At 46.4% G+C, this 17569-nt stretch overlaps 1 protein-coding gene across 5 annotated transcripts in view; it reads right to left on the bottom strand.

The window, feature by feature from the left end:
• Znf827 (zinc finger protein 827) overlaps window positions 1–17569 on the bottom strand; it is a 161734-nt gene that overhangs the window by 56771 nt on the left and 87394 nt on the right. For all 5 annotated transcript variants that reach the window (XM_028753389.1, XM_028753390.1, XM_028753391.1 and 2 more), the window contains exons 6-7: window positions 17288–17527; window positions 15172–15229 (exon numbers count right to left, since the gene is read on the bottom strand). In XM_028753389.1, coding sequence (XP_028609222.1) covers window positions 15172–15229; window positions 17288–17527 — 298 coding nt within the window. The remainder of the gene's footprint in view (window positions 1–15171; window positions 15230–17287; window positions 17528–17569) is intronic.

The raw sequence follows: 17569 nt of genomic DNA, 5'->3' as shown, positions 1-17569 counted from the left end.
ACACACACACACACACACACACACACACACACACACACACACACACACTGCAGTGTCTTCAGCAAGCGGGAGGCAGGGCAAGACTTTGGTTTCAATCTCTGACTGTAGCAGACAGCCTGGAGGGGCCTGAGAAGATCACTACATACAGGAAACAGTGATGTTGGTGGGCAGGGCTGTAAGCCGGCAGCGGGCCATACAGACAGATGAAGTCTTTTCAGAGGAGAGCAGGTGAAGACCACTGTGCTGTTTACAACAACCCCAAGATTCTTAGGAGATGTGGGCACAGGCTGTTCCACACGGTAAAGGGCCTCCTGGGTTTTGCAGCTGCACTGCATTTTGCCAGTGTCTTCCTCAACACAGATCCTAGCAAATGGAATACAACCCACTGCTGTGGAAAAGCTCAGAAGAAACTGAGTCAAAAAGAAAGTGATCGAGGATCAAGGCTACTTTCCCAGTGCATGGCAGCTTTACCCTGCATAGAAAAGTATCCTTACAGGCAACAGAATGTAAAGTGTTATGTCAAACACCAAAACCACACCAAAAAGAGCATCTGTGTATTATGGGGGTCAGGGGATCAATGCAGAAACTTCTACAAGGCAAGGCTGTAAAGATCTAATCCATGAAGAGAAGACAGGTTTACAGATGTGTAGTCCCAGGCTAGACCATTGCAGTTGCCTGCATTGGCACTGAGAGGGGAGGGAGCACACTGATTTCACAGAGGCCTGGAAAGGTGAGCATCCACACTGGCCACTGAATGAAGCAACCTTTGTGAAACAATCATCTTTCCTGAGTTTCACCACTAAGAATATGGCTCTGAACTACCATGTCACCAACTCCCCCCACCCAGGTCCCGGAATTCCTAAGGAATCCTGAACAACACAGACCCATGGATCCTTTTTAGAATATGTGTGAAGGACCAGAAGGATGAGTGGCACAGAGGGACTGCCCCAGTGTGCAGGTTCCCAGGGTGTAGGAGGAACAAGCCATGTTCTATAAGCTCAGAAGCAGAGCGCAGTGAAATTGACCCGAGCCACCGCGTCTAAGAGCTAAGCTGTGCCCCAGTTTTCTAAAACTTCCACAGCCCCTGAGCCATGTCCACTGCCTGTACCCATTGCTTCTGAAGGCAAACTGATCTCAGCTGGGCCTCAGTGGAGAGGAAAGAGTAAAGCAGGGTATGGTGGTTCATGCCTGTAATCCCAACAATGAAGGCCAGCTTGAGCTGCATAGATCCAGGCTGGCTGCACTACAGAATGAGACCCTGTCTCAAATAAAAAGGGGAAGGCAATAAAGTATCCAGGGCTCTATGGCTGCACACACATCTACATAGGCACAGCACGCTAGAGGAAAAGCGCCAGCCGCAAGGGCTCAGGCCTCCAAGCCTAGATAATCTGACTTTTGCCTCTGTGCTGAGGGCACTCTGCAACTGTAGCAACTGTTGCACAGGTCAATGGTCTGTGAAATACAGAAGGCAGGCAGCTCTCAATAGTGCCGGACTCCACCGTACTAAAGGCATCGCGGTCAAATGATGGTGCAGTTGACAGTTACGGCAGGGGAAAGTCCTAAAGGTTCCTGGGGCTACCTCCCTTTAGGGAGTAAAGCAGAAATGGAATAGGCCAGACTTTACAATGGGCAAGGAGGGAACTTTGTGTCATCCTTGAGCTGGAAACCTAGGTTGGCTACAAATTATTCCAGAAAGTGAGTCAGTCTATGAGTGTCACGTGGCCCTTGTCCCCTGTTCTGCAGCTACACAATCTTGTAATTTTACTATAAAGGGGCTCACCATCTGGTGAGCTAAGTGAGGCTGCAGGTGTGGTCCAGTTGACAAAGCAATAGCCAAGCAAGATCCACCATAAGCGCTGTCATGGGCTACTATGGGGTTCAATGGACAGGAGATGCGGTGGATCACCTGGTCAAGTCAGCACATGGGAGATGGAGGCAGAAGGACCAGGAATGGGAGGTCATCTTTAGCTACCTGATGAGTTCAAGGCCAGCCTGAGCAATAAAAGATCTTGCCTCTGCCACCTGCAAAAAACTAAGTTTAAGAAAGCAAAAAAACCCAAACAAACAAGTAGTAAATAACTGAAAAAAATCTATGGGGAAAAAAGAAAAAGCAAGAAAGCAAAGATTCCAGCTTTGGTTGTGTTGACAGGAGGGTGGTGGGTGGTTGTAACCAGTACCCAGTGGGAGTGGGATCACCAGGAATTTTCAGTTCATAGCATCACTAGCCACCACAGTGTGTTCTCTTTGACCCTGAATGCTGGCAGGCTACCTGGTAAATTCATCCAACAGTCCAGAAACAATCAGCATTCAGGTGGCCCAAATCACCTGTTACTTGTCTGTTTTGTGACTTAGAAAAGACATCTTCCAAACCTTTATCAAGAACTTTTGAGTGTCCTTTCTGGTTAGCAGTGGAACAGTTGCTCATGTGCATGGTCATTTCCCCCTGAAGCAAATCTAAGAGCTGGGACAAGAAGTGGCAGTTCTGTCATCCACAGTGGCCAGTGCCAGACCTCAGATAGCACAGGCTATGGGGTCAACAGCACAGGCCTGCAAAAAGAAAGATTTACAATAAATAATAAGGCAGTCCATAAAAGATTATGGCTCTAAACGGTGATACATTTCGCTAAGTGCTGGGTTGTGGCACAAATATTTCCATCTTTAACATCTGAGGGCCAGCAGGGAGGTTGTCTTCAGGCAGAACAGAAAGCTCATGGGCTCATAGCCTCACCCCGACTCCAGCCACACAGAACTCCCCACTCTGACTGCAACAATAGAGCAAGACAAGGAAGAAAGGGAATGAAGGTGAATATAGACTGGGGAGAAGCCTCAAGGTCTGGGGATGAGAGTCAGGCATCCAATGGCTGCCTGCCTGCCTCCCACCCTCCCGCCCTCCCGCCCACCCACCCGCCCACCCACCCGCCTCAGAATCTCAGGTCAGATTCAACTGCATGGAGTCAGAGTGGCAGCAGCACTGGGGAGGCAGAGACTCGTGGAGCACTAAAGCTTGCCCATTGGCCTCACCAATTTACCTCTACACACAAGTTCAAGAATGTGCACATATACCCACAAGATGGACACATACATGAACACACAAACACACATACATGCCGTACACACTTACACATACAAATAAATAAGTAAATAAATCAAAATAAAAATTTAAAAAGAGCATAACAAAGAGACACCACTGTTTCTCCTCCAAAAAGATGGAAACAACCTCACAGCTTTGAGTCAGGAATGACAGAGAACAGAAGGACTGAGCAGAGAGAAATGTCGCTCTGTGTAAGTTCTTCTCCAGGATGCGGACCTGTGGATTATGGCCCTGGCTATGTTGAGCCAATCTCTTTGCAAGTCAATGGCTGTTTCTTCAGCTGACCTCAGCTCTGGGCCATCTCATCCCATGGCTGTCTTCCCTCTGGTGAACACGGCCTTCCTCCTGTCCACTGTGCCATGAAAGACCATGCTCTCTTTTATCTATCCATCTACCTAGCCATCATCCAGCCATCTGTCTGTCTGTCTGTCTGTCCACATCCTTGAATTGATAGAGCATTCTCATCATTGCCTATCTATCTGTCCATCCATCCACTGCCTTAGGTGTTAATATACCATGTTCATTCTATTTTCCTTCCTCAACAGCTGGAATCTATCCCAAGGCTTTCCATGCATGTGCGAAGAAAGTACTCCGATATCAATATGCTGTGTTCATTCACGCCACCCATCCATCCATCCACCCACCCACGCACCCATCCACCTCCCCATCTATCCACCTGCCCATCCATCCATCCATCCATCCATCTACCCACCATCCATCCATCCATCCATCCACTCATCCATCCATCATCCATCTATCCATTGATTATCTTATTTATTGAAATGCCATGCTTAATCACTTCCTGCTCCCCTTCTCTATTGTGCTGGGGATCTATCCCAGGCCCTTCCTCACATATGCTAGGCAAGCACTCTACCACTGAGCTACACTTTCAGGTCAACATTATTTTTTGAAGATCTGAAACACCAAACATTCACTTCACTTCACTTCAAAGCACTAATTTGCTACTTTAAAATCTCCGCTCTCCAAATCTGTGAGATGTTGGTATACACCCTCGAAGTTACATCCACTGTCCTGACTTTCTGAAGGCATCAGGAAGCTGTAATTGAGAAAACAATCTTCAATGTTGCCAAAAGGCACATGAGTCAGGTGAAAGCTCAGTGTTTTCCCAAAGATGTTGTTATATCGTTCAAAGGCTCTCTGATCACATGGAATGGCTATGACTAAAGGCAAGTGGATACATGTAGCTCCCTTATGGAATCACCATGTCTAGATAAGGAAAACAGAAGAAATAAGAACAGTTTTGGAATGTCCAACAAAGGCTACATGTAGCTTGCTAGAATAACAGCCTTGCAGTTCTTCAGGCTTTGCTGAAGAACAAAACAGCTTTTCTTCCAAAAGCTTCTTAAATACATCTGAAAGATGATATTATTTGAAGATAAGGACCAGGGAAAGTGTTGGCCTCCTTCTTATGCCCTTCAAGGAGTTTAAGGGCAAGAGAAACATTCTGTGATACTAGAACCGATGCGCAAGCACATGCTTGACTGACGATAACAAAACCACTGACACACCTGTTTGCTTTTCCACTAAGAATGAAAAGGATCCAGTAATCCTGCAGGCTGTGTGTTCTGGGATGTCTGTGACGGGACGTGCGTACCTCAGAGTATCTTTGTATACAGAGAGGCGTACCCTGGGAACAGAACCCAAGTCTAAACAGGAAACCCGCGTGTGTCCTGTGTCTCCTACATGGGAAGGTAATCATATACAATCATTTTAGTGCACTTGTGTTTTGATGGTGACGTGTCACTTGGAGACAGACATGGAATTTTCCATATGTGGTGCTGTGTTGGTGCATAAAACTTTTGAGTTTTGAAACATTCCAGGTTTCAGAATTAGGACTATCTAATTTGTATTTCATTTTCAACTTAACACCATTTCTCAAGACAGGGTCCCATAGACACCAGGCTGCCTGGTATCTCTGTGTACTCTTGCTGTGTAATCGGGGATGACCATGAGATTCTGATCCTCCTGCCTCCAGTTCAGGAGTGCTAGGATCGCAGGCAAGCGCCACACACCCAGCCGTGATGCTGGGGCTGGAAACCGGGCCACCGCGCATGCTCAGCAGGTCCTCCACCTTTTCAACTGACTTTCATAGTTACTGCAGCCTTCTCCTGAGGGAGTACATGCTTTGTTATCTTTAACTATCACATTCTTTAATTTATTTGTTAACAATTTAGAATAAGAGATGATTAGTATATAAATACATGCACACACATAAACATATTATGTGTATGTTTGTTTTGTAACATATTTATGAGTGATGAAACATGAAAAAAATAACCTTCAGTGAAAGACAACATGGGTTTAGTGGAACTGAGGAACCCGCTGTCTTCTCAGGACTTCAGCCAGGAGGACCCCTCCTCTTGAGAGAGCTCACCTGTGTAGTCACTAACAAAAGAACCCTGAGTGGCAGCCAAGAGTAATTAGGGAGACAAACGTCCAAGACTCAGTGCTGTGAGTTTCCACCCTGACTTTGAGACTGAAAATTTTTTTTACTCAAACCTAAATGTATGTAATAAACAGATGTCTTGTGACCTCAGAACAGGGTCTGGGACCTGTCACCTACCTTGTTGGATACACTTTCAACAACAGAGACTGCAGAGAGCATAATGTGAGCTAATCTCTACACTGACAAAGGCCAGCTGCACGTCTGCCTGAAGCCCGAGGCTGGCACTGCAGCATGGGGCTCCAGGCCCGAGGCTGGCACTGCAGCGTGGGGCTCCAGGCCGAGGCTGCACTGCACTGTGGGGGCTCCAGGCCGAGGCTGACACTGCAGGGTGGGGCTCCAGGCCGAGGCTGATAGGAGCCTCGGCCACACTGTCATCTCGCTTCCAGCACTGGCACCCGTACCTACACCCCAGCTCCTGCTTCTGCTTTTGGAGGTGACAAAGAAGCTATGAGTATCTCCTTCTCCTGTTTCATAGACATGAGTGGCCTCTGGCTGGGGCAGGTCATCTAACAACAGAAACTTGTAAACAATGAAGAACTAATGGCGTTGCTCATTTTATAAGGTGTGAAATGGCATGGTGAAAGTATCCTTATTTTTTTAAAGAGACATACATTCTGAAAATCGAGGAGCGGAGAGAGAAGGCTCAGTGGAGAGAGGCAGCTGGCACCAAGCTTAAGGATTTGAGTTCAATCCTCGGAGTTCACATGGCATACGGTAAGAACTGATTCCTGAAACTTGCCATTTGACCTCCACATGCATCCACTGTGACACACACACACACACACACACACACACACACACACACACACACGCCATTCATTCACAAAATAATTAATTCTAAAATTTAAATGGAAAGTGCAGGTCTTTGTAAGTCTCACATAATCTTGGCCTGCCTGTCTCTCCATCTGGTTCGTCAGTTCCTGGTAGGACAAGAGACTAAATCTTAGCAAGTCAGTTTGGCAGTTTATAGGACAGGTCTGAGAAATGTTAATGCTTTCTTTTCCTGTCTGTGCACACATAGAGGCGTGTGGCGGCCAGGAGGTGACTTCCGGTGTCTCCTCCACTGCTCACCGTATTTAGATTGTTTGAGGCAGGCTAGCCCTCCGAACCTACACTTAGAGTTGCAGCTGGCCAGCAAGCCCCAGGAGTTCACTTGTCTTCCAACAGTAGTGTTGCAGACGGGCATTGCTTTTAGGGGGGCTCATCAAGTTGGCTGACAGGCAAGTCTCCCACAGCGGCTCTCCTCCCCCAGCCCAGTACCTCAGTCCTACACCGCAACACCACTTGTAACATTAGTTATATGGAAACAATGTGGAGGAGGGTGGGCTTCTGGATATCCAGTAATGGGCTGCTTAAGTAAATTAAGACATTCAGAAATGCTGAATGATACTAGACAAGTCTTAATAAAAACACACTAAGTTGCACCAATTAACTCAAACACGCTGTGTAGCACAGTCTAGGCTAACTGAGGTTACAAAGCTGTATGGATGGTAGGATTCTGTTTGTATGAGAAAACATGCAGACATAAAAATAAATTCTGCAAATACACCCATTGCCAACTTACAAGTGGGCTCTCTGGGTAGGAGGCTTATCAGTGACGGTGATCATTTAAGTGTGTATTCTATATATTCCAAAAGTCGTTTAACTTCAACACTTCTCACTAAAGCTGCCATCTGACAGTTCAGATCATTTACTTTTAAAAAGATTTGGCCTTTCAAAACATGAGTATGGAGGGACAGCTGTGACAAACAAACAAGCAAGCAAACAAACACACAAACCCAGACAGTCACAAACAGCCTGCAACACTGTAACGTTCGGCACAGGTTTCCTAAGTATAGGCACCAAGCAAGGAACTGAGGCTGCAGGAAAAACAAAACTAAAACATGGCGGTAGACAAACCGGACGTCTCTGGGGAGAAACACCTCACATACACATGCAGTGGCTCCTCCTTCCTTTGAGACGTACAGTGGCCTTCCTACTTCTGGTCTTCCTAAGGCAGGCCAGCACACAGAACCAACCCCGAGGTCTGGGGTCCAGGCTCTGGTGGCTGAGCCGCAGCGTTCATCCACAGAAAGCCAAGAAGCTTCTCAGGCAGGGAGCACAATGCAGGCCTTGTCAGGGACGCCGAAGTGAAGAGGCCAGATCGGGGCAATCCAAGCTACCACAGACGAAGGAAGGGAACCCAGCACACCCGGATGCATGAAATGTCAGCTCCTAGACGACCAGGTCTCCAGGGAGAATGTGACTTGACACAGAAACTAGGACAAGGGGCTTTCTGTGGAAGGCCACCCAGGGGGCTCTGTCCTCACTGCAATGGTACAAGGTCATGGCCATGCCATGGACCATATCCATGCAGCACAGATGTCCCTGTGGTCTGCTGACTGGAGAGCTGTCCCACTGTGAAAGGTCACCTTCTGCCTGTTTGTTGGACGTCTAGTAACAGCTCTGGGGATGCTCCAGAGAAAACCCCAGACAAGAGCAGGGCTGAGGCCAGCGCCCAAACTGCCTCCGCCTTTTGGTTCTGCCGCTGGCTACATTGCTCGTTACAGACTCTGGCTGCTCCTCGATGGGTCTTCAGCCAGCCAAGAGGAAGAACACACTGGGGCATGGGAAATGAAGAAAAGAGACCAGGGACCTCTTTAGACCCTGAAAGGAACTCTAAAGCTGCCCCTTCGGAGACACAACAACCCTCCCCCCAACACACACACACTGCATAATGCTCCAAGTATTTCAAGAGGTTCATGTATCCATAATAAACTATCTCAAGAATCAGTTTCAATTTCTTTTGACGGATGAAGAGTTAAAGATAACCCGATGAAGTATTGCAATGGAAAGACTCAAGTCCCTGGAGGTCCAAGGCTGCTGCAGGCCGCCTCGCAGGCTGTGCGCAGCTCAGAAGCACCATGTTAGAGGCTGGGAAATCAGCATCACAAACAAGCAAAGTCTAAACATTTCTTTGGACAGTATGCTGAAAGGTGACAGAGTATATGGGAAAAATAGCTTCAGAATTCATGGAGAGAACCATGTGGCCCTCAACAACCTTGACATCACTAAACACATAAAAATAAATTAGAGTGTCTTAATTAATTGGGAATCCATGAAATTAATATTGATGCAATATTAAATGCTCTGGTTTCTCTGTGTATTTAATTTGAATGTCACAAAATATGAACAGTAAATAGGACATAAAGAGAGAGACACAAAAATCACCAATTTCATTTGCTGTTTCCTGTTTCTCTCTTAATTGCTTCTGTCTCACTCAGTGTCCCCAAGTAATTTTTCACTCCTAAAGTAATAACACCATCATTCTCTTAGGTTCTCCAAAGAAATGAGAGGGGAAATTGTACGAGCAGAGGCAGCACACGACGCTTTTACCAATCTGCGCAATTTCTATTACTGAATCATAAATATTTAAGGGCACGCATCTAAGCTGCCATGCAGGAAAATTCTATATTGGACACTACCAAATGAACGTGTCTCTTTAGTAAACAATGTTTTCTGCCATTATCTAAATCACAGAAAAATAGCCTACATTTCAGATTTGGGAAACTGGGTAAATTATATGCTGGTTTGCACGGCACAGCAGGAGTCTGTCTCTCTCTGGTGTCCACGTTCTGTCCAGGAATGGAGAAGAAGATGACACAGCAAACATGTGGCTGATTTTGGAATGAAGTGAGGCAGGTACGTGCAGTCCTGACTTCTAGGCCTGCAATCTGACCTTGTCTCTACAGACACTGGATTATTAATGGCGGAAGACGGAATAAAGGATAAGACGGGGTTCTTGGCGGCCATTGTTCAAAGATCATGGTGTTACACAACATTGAACTCGACCAATTCACTTGCCAGGAGCTACCTGATGCTTACTCTAGGGTTCCATTTGCCTACTTCCATCTCACGCAGCATCTGGCCGGGTGACGGGCCATGGTGGAAGATTTGGTTCTTCTTTTTGTTACTGAACTTTGGAATCTGATTATGGGATCATGCTTCCTGTGCTTTCACCTAGCAAGTGACCACAACGGCTGATCATCTACTCCCTGGAGAAAGTAGGCCTGTGCTGGGAAAGGAAATAAAAATAATTACAGTTTACTGAACTCATCCACCGTCTGTCTTTCTGTTCTCTTGAGTCTGACAAGGACTCTCACCTCAGTGTGAGTCAGGAAGACAGCATTAGGCACACGCAGGGCACTCTCTCAAAGGAGACCCACAGACTTCTTTACACATGAGTTTTCTAGATTCTTAAGGTTATACATGTGAAGGGATGGTGGTTTTAGAATTTACAGGTTGCATTCAGTGCATGTACCTAGACATGGGCAGAGGGACAGGGTCAAGGCAGAACCACATGATCCAATCTTTCCAGCCGCTAAGTAAATTGATTTTTCTGCCTGGGTATCTGGTACACTTTCATGGGTTATTTTTTGCCTTTCCTTTTGGAAAGATGATTCTAATTTATACAGCAGATTCTAAGTTCTTAGGATTTGAAATTTTTTTTTTAAAAAAACTATGTTTATGTTGTGGGGGGGGGGCATTCTGAAACCAGTTCTTGCTGGGGATGTGGGTAACCTGTAGAGTGCTCGTTTAGCTCACTCGAGGCCATAGGCGCCATTAACAGCACCACAACAAAATAAAGCAAAAGCACTGAAATCAGCTCCTAAATGATGTCTGAAGGTGTCAGGGAGATGGCTTGGTGGGTGAAGTGCTTCCTGCACAAGCTCGGGATCCTATTCTCAGTCCCCATGTAAAAGCTGGACCCAGTAAGCTGAGCTAGTGGCCCTCGCTCGCCTTTAATCCCAGCACTCAGGAGGCAGAGGCATGGAGATCTTTCTGAGTTCCAGGCCTGGACTGCATTGTGAGTTCCAAGACAGCCAAATCTATACAGTGAGATGCTGTCTTCCAAAGAACAAACAAACAAACTGTAGCAGGATGGTTTCCTGCTGCTACATTATTTGCAATAAGCACGGTGATTGGGGAGGAGCTAATGTGGGAGGAGTGAGGAGAGGAAGAGGAGAAGGAAGAGGAGGAAGAGGAGGAAGAGAGAGGAGAGAGGAGAGGAGAGGAGAGGAGAGGAGAGGAGAGGAGAGGAGAGGAGAGGAGAGGAGAGAGGAGAGGAGAGGAGAAGAGAGAGGTAGCAGCCATGGAGAACCATGCATGAGTCCAGAACAGTCCTGGGTAGTGGTTTATATCTTAAGGTTAGGTATAGGGTAACAACGCTAATTGTTGGGCATCTTGTTAAATGAGCATTTCCAATATAAATATTGGATAATATTTAAGCAATAAGAGTCTTCATTCTACCAGGTACCGTGGGCATGGCAGCCCGAGCTAAGCAGAGGGCTGCCACAGCCGCTTAGATAGTCAGCACGCACAGCAGCATTTAAAAAATATTAACATCAGCAACGAACAAACAAGAACAAGCTGAGAACAGTACCTCACCGAAGTGTGGGCCAGTGAATCTGGAGGACTTGCTAGGTAGTCAGTCTAGATTAACCGGCAAGCTCCAGATTCAGTGAGATTACGGTGGAGAGCAATAAATGAAGAAACACGATGCCGTACGCGATCAAGCCAATACACATGTACACACACATGCTCACATGTGTACAATGCACACACACTCTGATGCCTAGAATTTGTTTCAAGGTAACATATGCAAAGAGGAGACAAAGGGACACAGATGAGGTGACACAGGCTGGGAACTGATAACTGTCTAAATGCTGAGGGGCACGTCTCTGCCCCTGCATCTCTCTGAAATCCTCCATCACAGAGGAGAAAAAAACAGACAAACGAAGCGCAGAACTAAGGACCAGAAACTTGCTAGTGATTAGCCTCAGCCTTTGGCTTCATCTAAACAGCCAACAAGAAATGCTGTCTCTTGTTGTTTTCTGCTCTCCACATCTCATGAGAGGTGGTTTTGTAGCTGGAGGGATGAAAAACCTCGCAAGGGCAGCGGCAGGGCTGGTGACAATGGCAAGCCACAGTGCGTTTCAGTGGTGACTGCTATGTTTTCCCACAAGCCCTGGGGATGGAGTGAACATGGAAATCACTAGTGATAAACCGTGAGGCCATGGGGGAGCTATGGCCTCATGTAGGACAGGATGGCTGTGAGCAACCCACACCTCCGGAGCAGGAGACACCTCTAAGTGGAGGAGCTTGGGCATCCATCAACATGAAAGAAACAAGGAAAGGCTCTATCTCCATACCTTGTGGCCAGGCTAGCCCCCAGGGCTTCCTTCATAATTAAACTACCTAGTAACTCTTAAAGGTGGAAACTTCTGTACTCAAGCCCAGTGGCCACTGTTCCAAACAGCTTCTTCCAGGAACTAAACACTAGGAATGGGGTAACTGAACCAAGCGGAGTGCTGTACCCTTATAATCTCAGCACTTGGGAGGCTAAGGCAGGAGGACTGAAAGTTCCCAGTCAAACTAAGCTACCTGGTGAGGTCCTAACTCAAAAAGAAGTAACTAAACAAATATCCCACTACGTACTTAAAAACAAAGAGTCCTGAAAATGAAGAGTTAACATAAATCTATTTGAAGGATGTTGTAAATCATACCGTAAAATATAACCTACATTCTGACCTTGCATGTACAAAAGAAGGTCCTTTAAAGAATAAATAGAAAGGAGGGTCCAGAGAACTGCCATCTTCTACTGTCCTTGGTGGGAGACAATTCCTTGGACCAGCTTGACTCTACTTCAAACCCTGAGGTGATGGGTAAAAAAGAAATCAATTTGTGGATTTGGCCAAGGTGTCTACACGAATAAGCAAAAACACACCCAGGATTTTGTGGAATTATAAACCATGGGTCTAATCCTGGTTTCTGAACACTGCGTCTGGCCTGGGCTCCCAGGAAGCAACTTTTCCTTTGCTTCAGGCAAATCTAAGTAGGATTTTTCTTCCTTATAATAATCTCCCAGCAAGAGAAGAATTTACGATTGATTCATCTTTTGCTGAATGCTTAAAAATAAAAATCTTTCCTAACCTATAATTATGCTTGAGCTCCAGCCAACACAATTTAGACTAGAGGCATGTTTCAGCCCTCTTCCCTCTTCCCAGAACATGTGAAAAGCATAAAAGAATACGGTCTCACACACCTTTCTACAATGTAAGTATTTAGTATACACTCTTAGCGGTCTAGGAGCCTTCATGGGAGTGCTGTTGCAGCCTGCATGGCTTCTGTATGATTAGTGACAACCCTTCCCAGTGGGAGCTCCCACTAGGAAACATAGCTTCTGAGCTATGTTTCAAGGAGCTGACCCCATACCTGGAGGCAGCCTACTCTATAGAGCACACCCTGCATCGGGGCTCCCTAGGGGACTGAGCAGATACTCCAGCTAAATCCAAAACCTCCACAGGCTTTCCCCCTCCCTCCTGCCCCATCCCTCCCATGTCATCTTGAGAGAACACCCACCTCACACTCCACCTTAGGGAACTTAAGCTATCGCTTTCAAGAACCCCATGGAGCAAAGTAAAGTGAGCAAGTTATCATTAGTTGGTTGTGCTCGGATGACTATGGATCAAATCAATTCTGTCAGAGGTAACGACTCTGGGACATAGCTGACAGACCACAGTTTTAGGGTGACAGACATGGAGGTGGTAAGCTAGCATTTATATAATCTCAAATCTCCTGCTTGGGCATCCAAGATCATACACAAAATATGCTTTCCACCAAGACTCATTTCCCAAGATCATCTAGGAGCCACGAAACTAGCTGTCCACCTGTGTCTGTTCAGAGAATGGCTGTTGCTCTTCTGAGCTATGACAAAGGTCTTGCCCTAGTATTATGTAGCCCAGGAAGAAGTAAGTTGGTTTTATCCGCATTTCTCTTAGATATTCAAAATTCTAAATTCTACAAATTGAGCAGAAAAGAAAAATCTCAGGGTAAGATCCAAGCGTGTTCTGTCTATACCTGATGGTACAGTGAGGTCAATTCATAGCACACCTAAAAGAAAATCATTCCTTTATCAGTTGTTTCAAGAATTGAAAGCACATGGCTTTGGAGATAGCTCAGCTTGTAAAATCCTTGCATTGAGGACCTGAGTTCAATCTTCCAAACCATGGGGGATAAGATTTCAGGGGGATCCCTGGGTTCGCCTGGCAGCCAGTCTAGCCTACTTTCGGTCCTAAGCCAATGAGAGACCTTATCTCAAAAAACAAGATGGATACGTGCTTGAAGAATGACTGCAAGGTTGTCCCACAGCCTCCACACACATGCACACGTGTACACCCACACAAACACACACAGAATTAAGACTATAAAGCGAGTCAACCTACCAACCAGATGGAACCAACACTGTTTGCCCAAGAAAGCAAAGTTCCTGACTGAACCAGTCTCCTGACCCTGTGTCCATCTCTAACTCACGTCACTCTGGCTCCTTCTTACAGCTCCTGTCTTGGGCTAACTCACAGGCAATCCAAGGGTGCGGAGTGGTCCCGCACAGGGAGAAAGTATGTCTTTCCTAAGCTCCCTTTCTGTGGATCTGTCTGTCGTCCCTTGCCTACCTCAGTTTTTTATGGGTTGGGAGTCCTCCAAGGCTCTGTGAACACCCATATTGACTATTCCTCCAGTCTTCCTAATGACGGCCAGAATGACGAGCCGCCTGCACCACAAATCACTCACCAGCCTTTGCCAAATGGAAAATGTTCTTGCCTACAATATATTTCAAATTCATTTTCCTGCTTTTCTTTTTAAAGACTTGGTCTCACTATGCTATCTAACCTCTTAGGCTCAAGCAATTCTCCTGCCTCAGCTCCCAGCAGTCAGGACTACAGGATACAACAGGGTGCCCAGCTCTTGCAACTTAAAAATGCATCTATTTCATTGTTTCTTTATTGGGTGGGACATGTCAGAGCATGCATGTGGGGGGCAGAGGACAACTTGCAAGAGTCAGCTCTCCTCTGACATGTGGGTTCCCGGGATGGAACTTGCTGGTCAAGCTTGGAAGCAAGTGTCTTCCTGAGCGCGCGCGCGCTCTCTCTCTCTCTCTCTCTCTCTCTCTCTCTCTCTCTCAGCTCTTAAAAAGCACTATCTTCCTTCTGCTTAAAAATCCTTTCCCTCTGGAAATGCTGCAAGGTGTCACTGGTTGGGTAGCTTCAGCAGTGAGCTGTGAGCTAGGGCAGCACGGACCTCCCATAAGAGCCTCAGCTCCTGTGCCCCAGCCGCGCCCTCCACACTGCGCCTCCCACTCAGTCTCTCAGGGTCAGGCGCTTCTGCTTCTCACAGCTGGAGATGCAACTCAATGGAGAACACATGGCTCTTCATGAAAGAGGCCTGGCTTCAGCTCCAAGTACCGAAAGGTAAGAGAATAAAAACAAACTCTTGCAAAGGTGATAAGAGCATCTACTTCACAAAATTATTGTAAGAAATGAAAAACAATACCATATGGGCAAGTCCCTAGCAAGCCGGTCTCTTCTTGGAGATGTCTAGAAAATATTAAAGCTTGTCTCTCTGCTTATCCCACAAGTCTGAGTTGTTCTCACCAACTGAGAATTGTGGGAAAAAATGATAAAAAAGCTTTCTGTCCTCTGAATCCATAGGGTTTAGAGAACAGACCCAGTGCATATGAGAAGCAGGTCTGACGACCCCACAGGGCACGAGGTGACAGTGCACAATAGTGGCCTACCTGGTGGTCGTCCGCATGGTGTTTTCTTTCGTGTGATTGTGTTCTTTGCTCACTTTTTCTGTAAGGAGACAGAATGAAACAGGTGACGTGAGCTAAGCTGAGCTCACATCCATCTTTTAGGCAGAAACATCCAATTCCTCTACCTTATTGGGAAAGTGAACCGATCTAGATAACAGCCACTGCTGAGCCCTAATCAAACAGTTAAGTGTGGTCTGCTTGGAAGTAGGCCTGCCTAAGTAGGAGTACATACCAGACACCCAAACATGCAACATACTGGCAGCTGCACAAGAATAGCTGTTTCTATCCATCTTTCATCCTTGGTAATTTCTATTTTCCTCAATTAAGCCCTCAAACTGCAGTTGTGGTAACTCTCCTGCCCCTAGCTCTGATGACAGTTTGTGTTGTTAGGCCCCTTCTGAGAATGACCAGAGAGCTCTTGGTGCTGTCATGGACTGCTTATTCTAATAAATGTCACTAGGAACAGAACGATGTCATTAGACAAGAGGTAAGCCTCATGCATCCTGGGGTCTGTATCTACCAGCTGTCAGAAATTATTTAATTAGCTTTCAAGAACACCAAGAACCATAGCCTCGCTGACCCAGTACAAATGTGAAGACTACCCGGCCGTCACAGCTTCCAACGGCTTCTCTGAAGCATTTACAGAAAACCTGGCCAATCCTACCAAGGGTTTCAGACTTTACAATCAGGTAAATAAAAACCTCAGGGACTTTTTGCAAACAACAACAAACTGTAAGCAAGCTTAATCAATCTTTCCCATCTGCCATTGACTACTCTGAAGCTAAGTCACATGTGTTTACATGGACATCTCCCTTTTCTTTCATTGTCTTTCAGCAATGACATCAAAGGAGAATCTGGACTGCCTGCCAGCATCCATGTAGAGCACATGCGATCTGGGGTCATCTAGGCTGTGGCTGTGCCAGGTGAGACCTCTCAGAGTCACACAGGCCACACTGGGCCCTTAAATCCCTGTCTACATAGCCTCGCTTTGGGATGTGCCTCAGCCTTTGAGGAACAAAAGATCACGTGTCAAGACTCTTAAAGCTCACTGGGTCAGTGATGTCCACCACTGTGGGCGATCTCAGTGTCATCAGAGCCACACAGCTGAGGAGGTGTCATCAGGCCAAGGAGAAACTACCAGGGTGGTCCATGGACTTCAGCTTCTTCCCTGGTCCATTTCTGACGGGTAGGGGACAAGTGCCTTTAAATAAGAGGAACTGCTTGTCTGATGGGAATGTCTGCTTTATCAAGTGTTAGTAAACAATGGCTGATAGGTGAGTCTCATGAAGCCCAGAGAAGGAGCTCTGCGTTCCTACCAAAACACCAGCCTTGTAAGAGCAGAAGCCCTCTGCCTCATGCACCGTCAAGGAATAGCAGCACATTAAATGCGGGACAAATGTCGTGATGCTTGGGAGAACAGACAAAGGCACAACTCCGGTCCTCGGACCCTGCACAGGGCTGAGTTCCTGTACATCTGGATTCTAAGCATTGGAAGGAAGAAAGGCTGATCTACAGAAACACCCCAAGACCACAACTGGAGACAGCCTTCACGTCCCCACTTTTTGCTTTTCTATTTAAATTTCTTTTCAGTAGGATATAATAAACTTTCACTAAGACAATATGACTTTTCTTGGAGGACACAGGTATTTATCTTTCTACATTACAAAGAAGAAGCTGTTAATAAGGTCAGCACTAAACCTTCTCAGGAGCCCACGTTTGAGCCTGGTCAACGGGATCAGCAGAGAAATACTCATAGCTCTAGTTCTCAACTGTGTTAAAGCCAGTATGCCAAAAGTGAGATGGCTCAGTGGGTAAAGGGGCTTGCTGCCAGGCCTGATAATCAGAGTTCTATCTCTAGAATCCATGTGGTAGAAGGAAAGAAGCAACTCCCAGGAACCTCTAACTTTCACATAAATAAAACCGTAATAAGTTTTTTAAAGTGTGGTTGGAATCCGATTTGGCAACACTTCATTAACCACTAATGTGGTATATAAGACCAGATCCTTCCTAAACTCCTACCACGTGCTTCCCTTCCCTTCCTAGGATGGGCTTTACTACCAATGCTTCTCAGTCAGCAATATTCCCACAATTCACCTACCTGAGAGTTGAAAAAGAAGCTCAGAAGCCATCTTCACAGAGATGTCCTGGCTGAAGAGATTTCTCTCTGGGGGAACTCGACCTTCTGGAAGCTTCTGTAAGGGTTCAGTTTTCTCTCGTCCCATTAAAGTGCTGTAGCCAACGTTCCGGCTGGGTGATATGGAGGCCGGGGAGTCCTGGATATCCACCTCCATGGGCTCTTCTTTAACCGTCACCGCCTGCGTTTCCTTGTAGCTTTCCGCTGCAAGCGGGTGGGTGAGAGAAACCAGAACATGGCCGTTCT

This window comes from Grammomys surdaster, unplaced genomic scaffold, assembly GCF_004785775.1.
Source record: "Grammomys surdaster isolate TR1022 unplaced genomic scaffold, NIH_TR_1.0 125947, whole genome shotgun sequence".
In the NCBI taxonomy this organism is placed as follows: domain Eukaryota; kingdom Metazoa; phylum Chordata; class Mammalia; order Rodentia; family Muridae; genus Grammomys; species Grammomys surdaster.
This window is presented reverse-complemented; position numbering and strand designations above follow the sequence as displayed.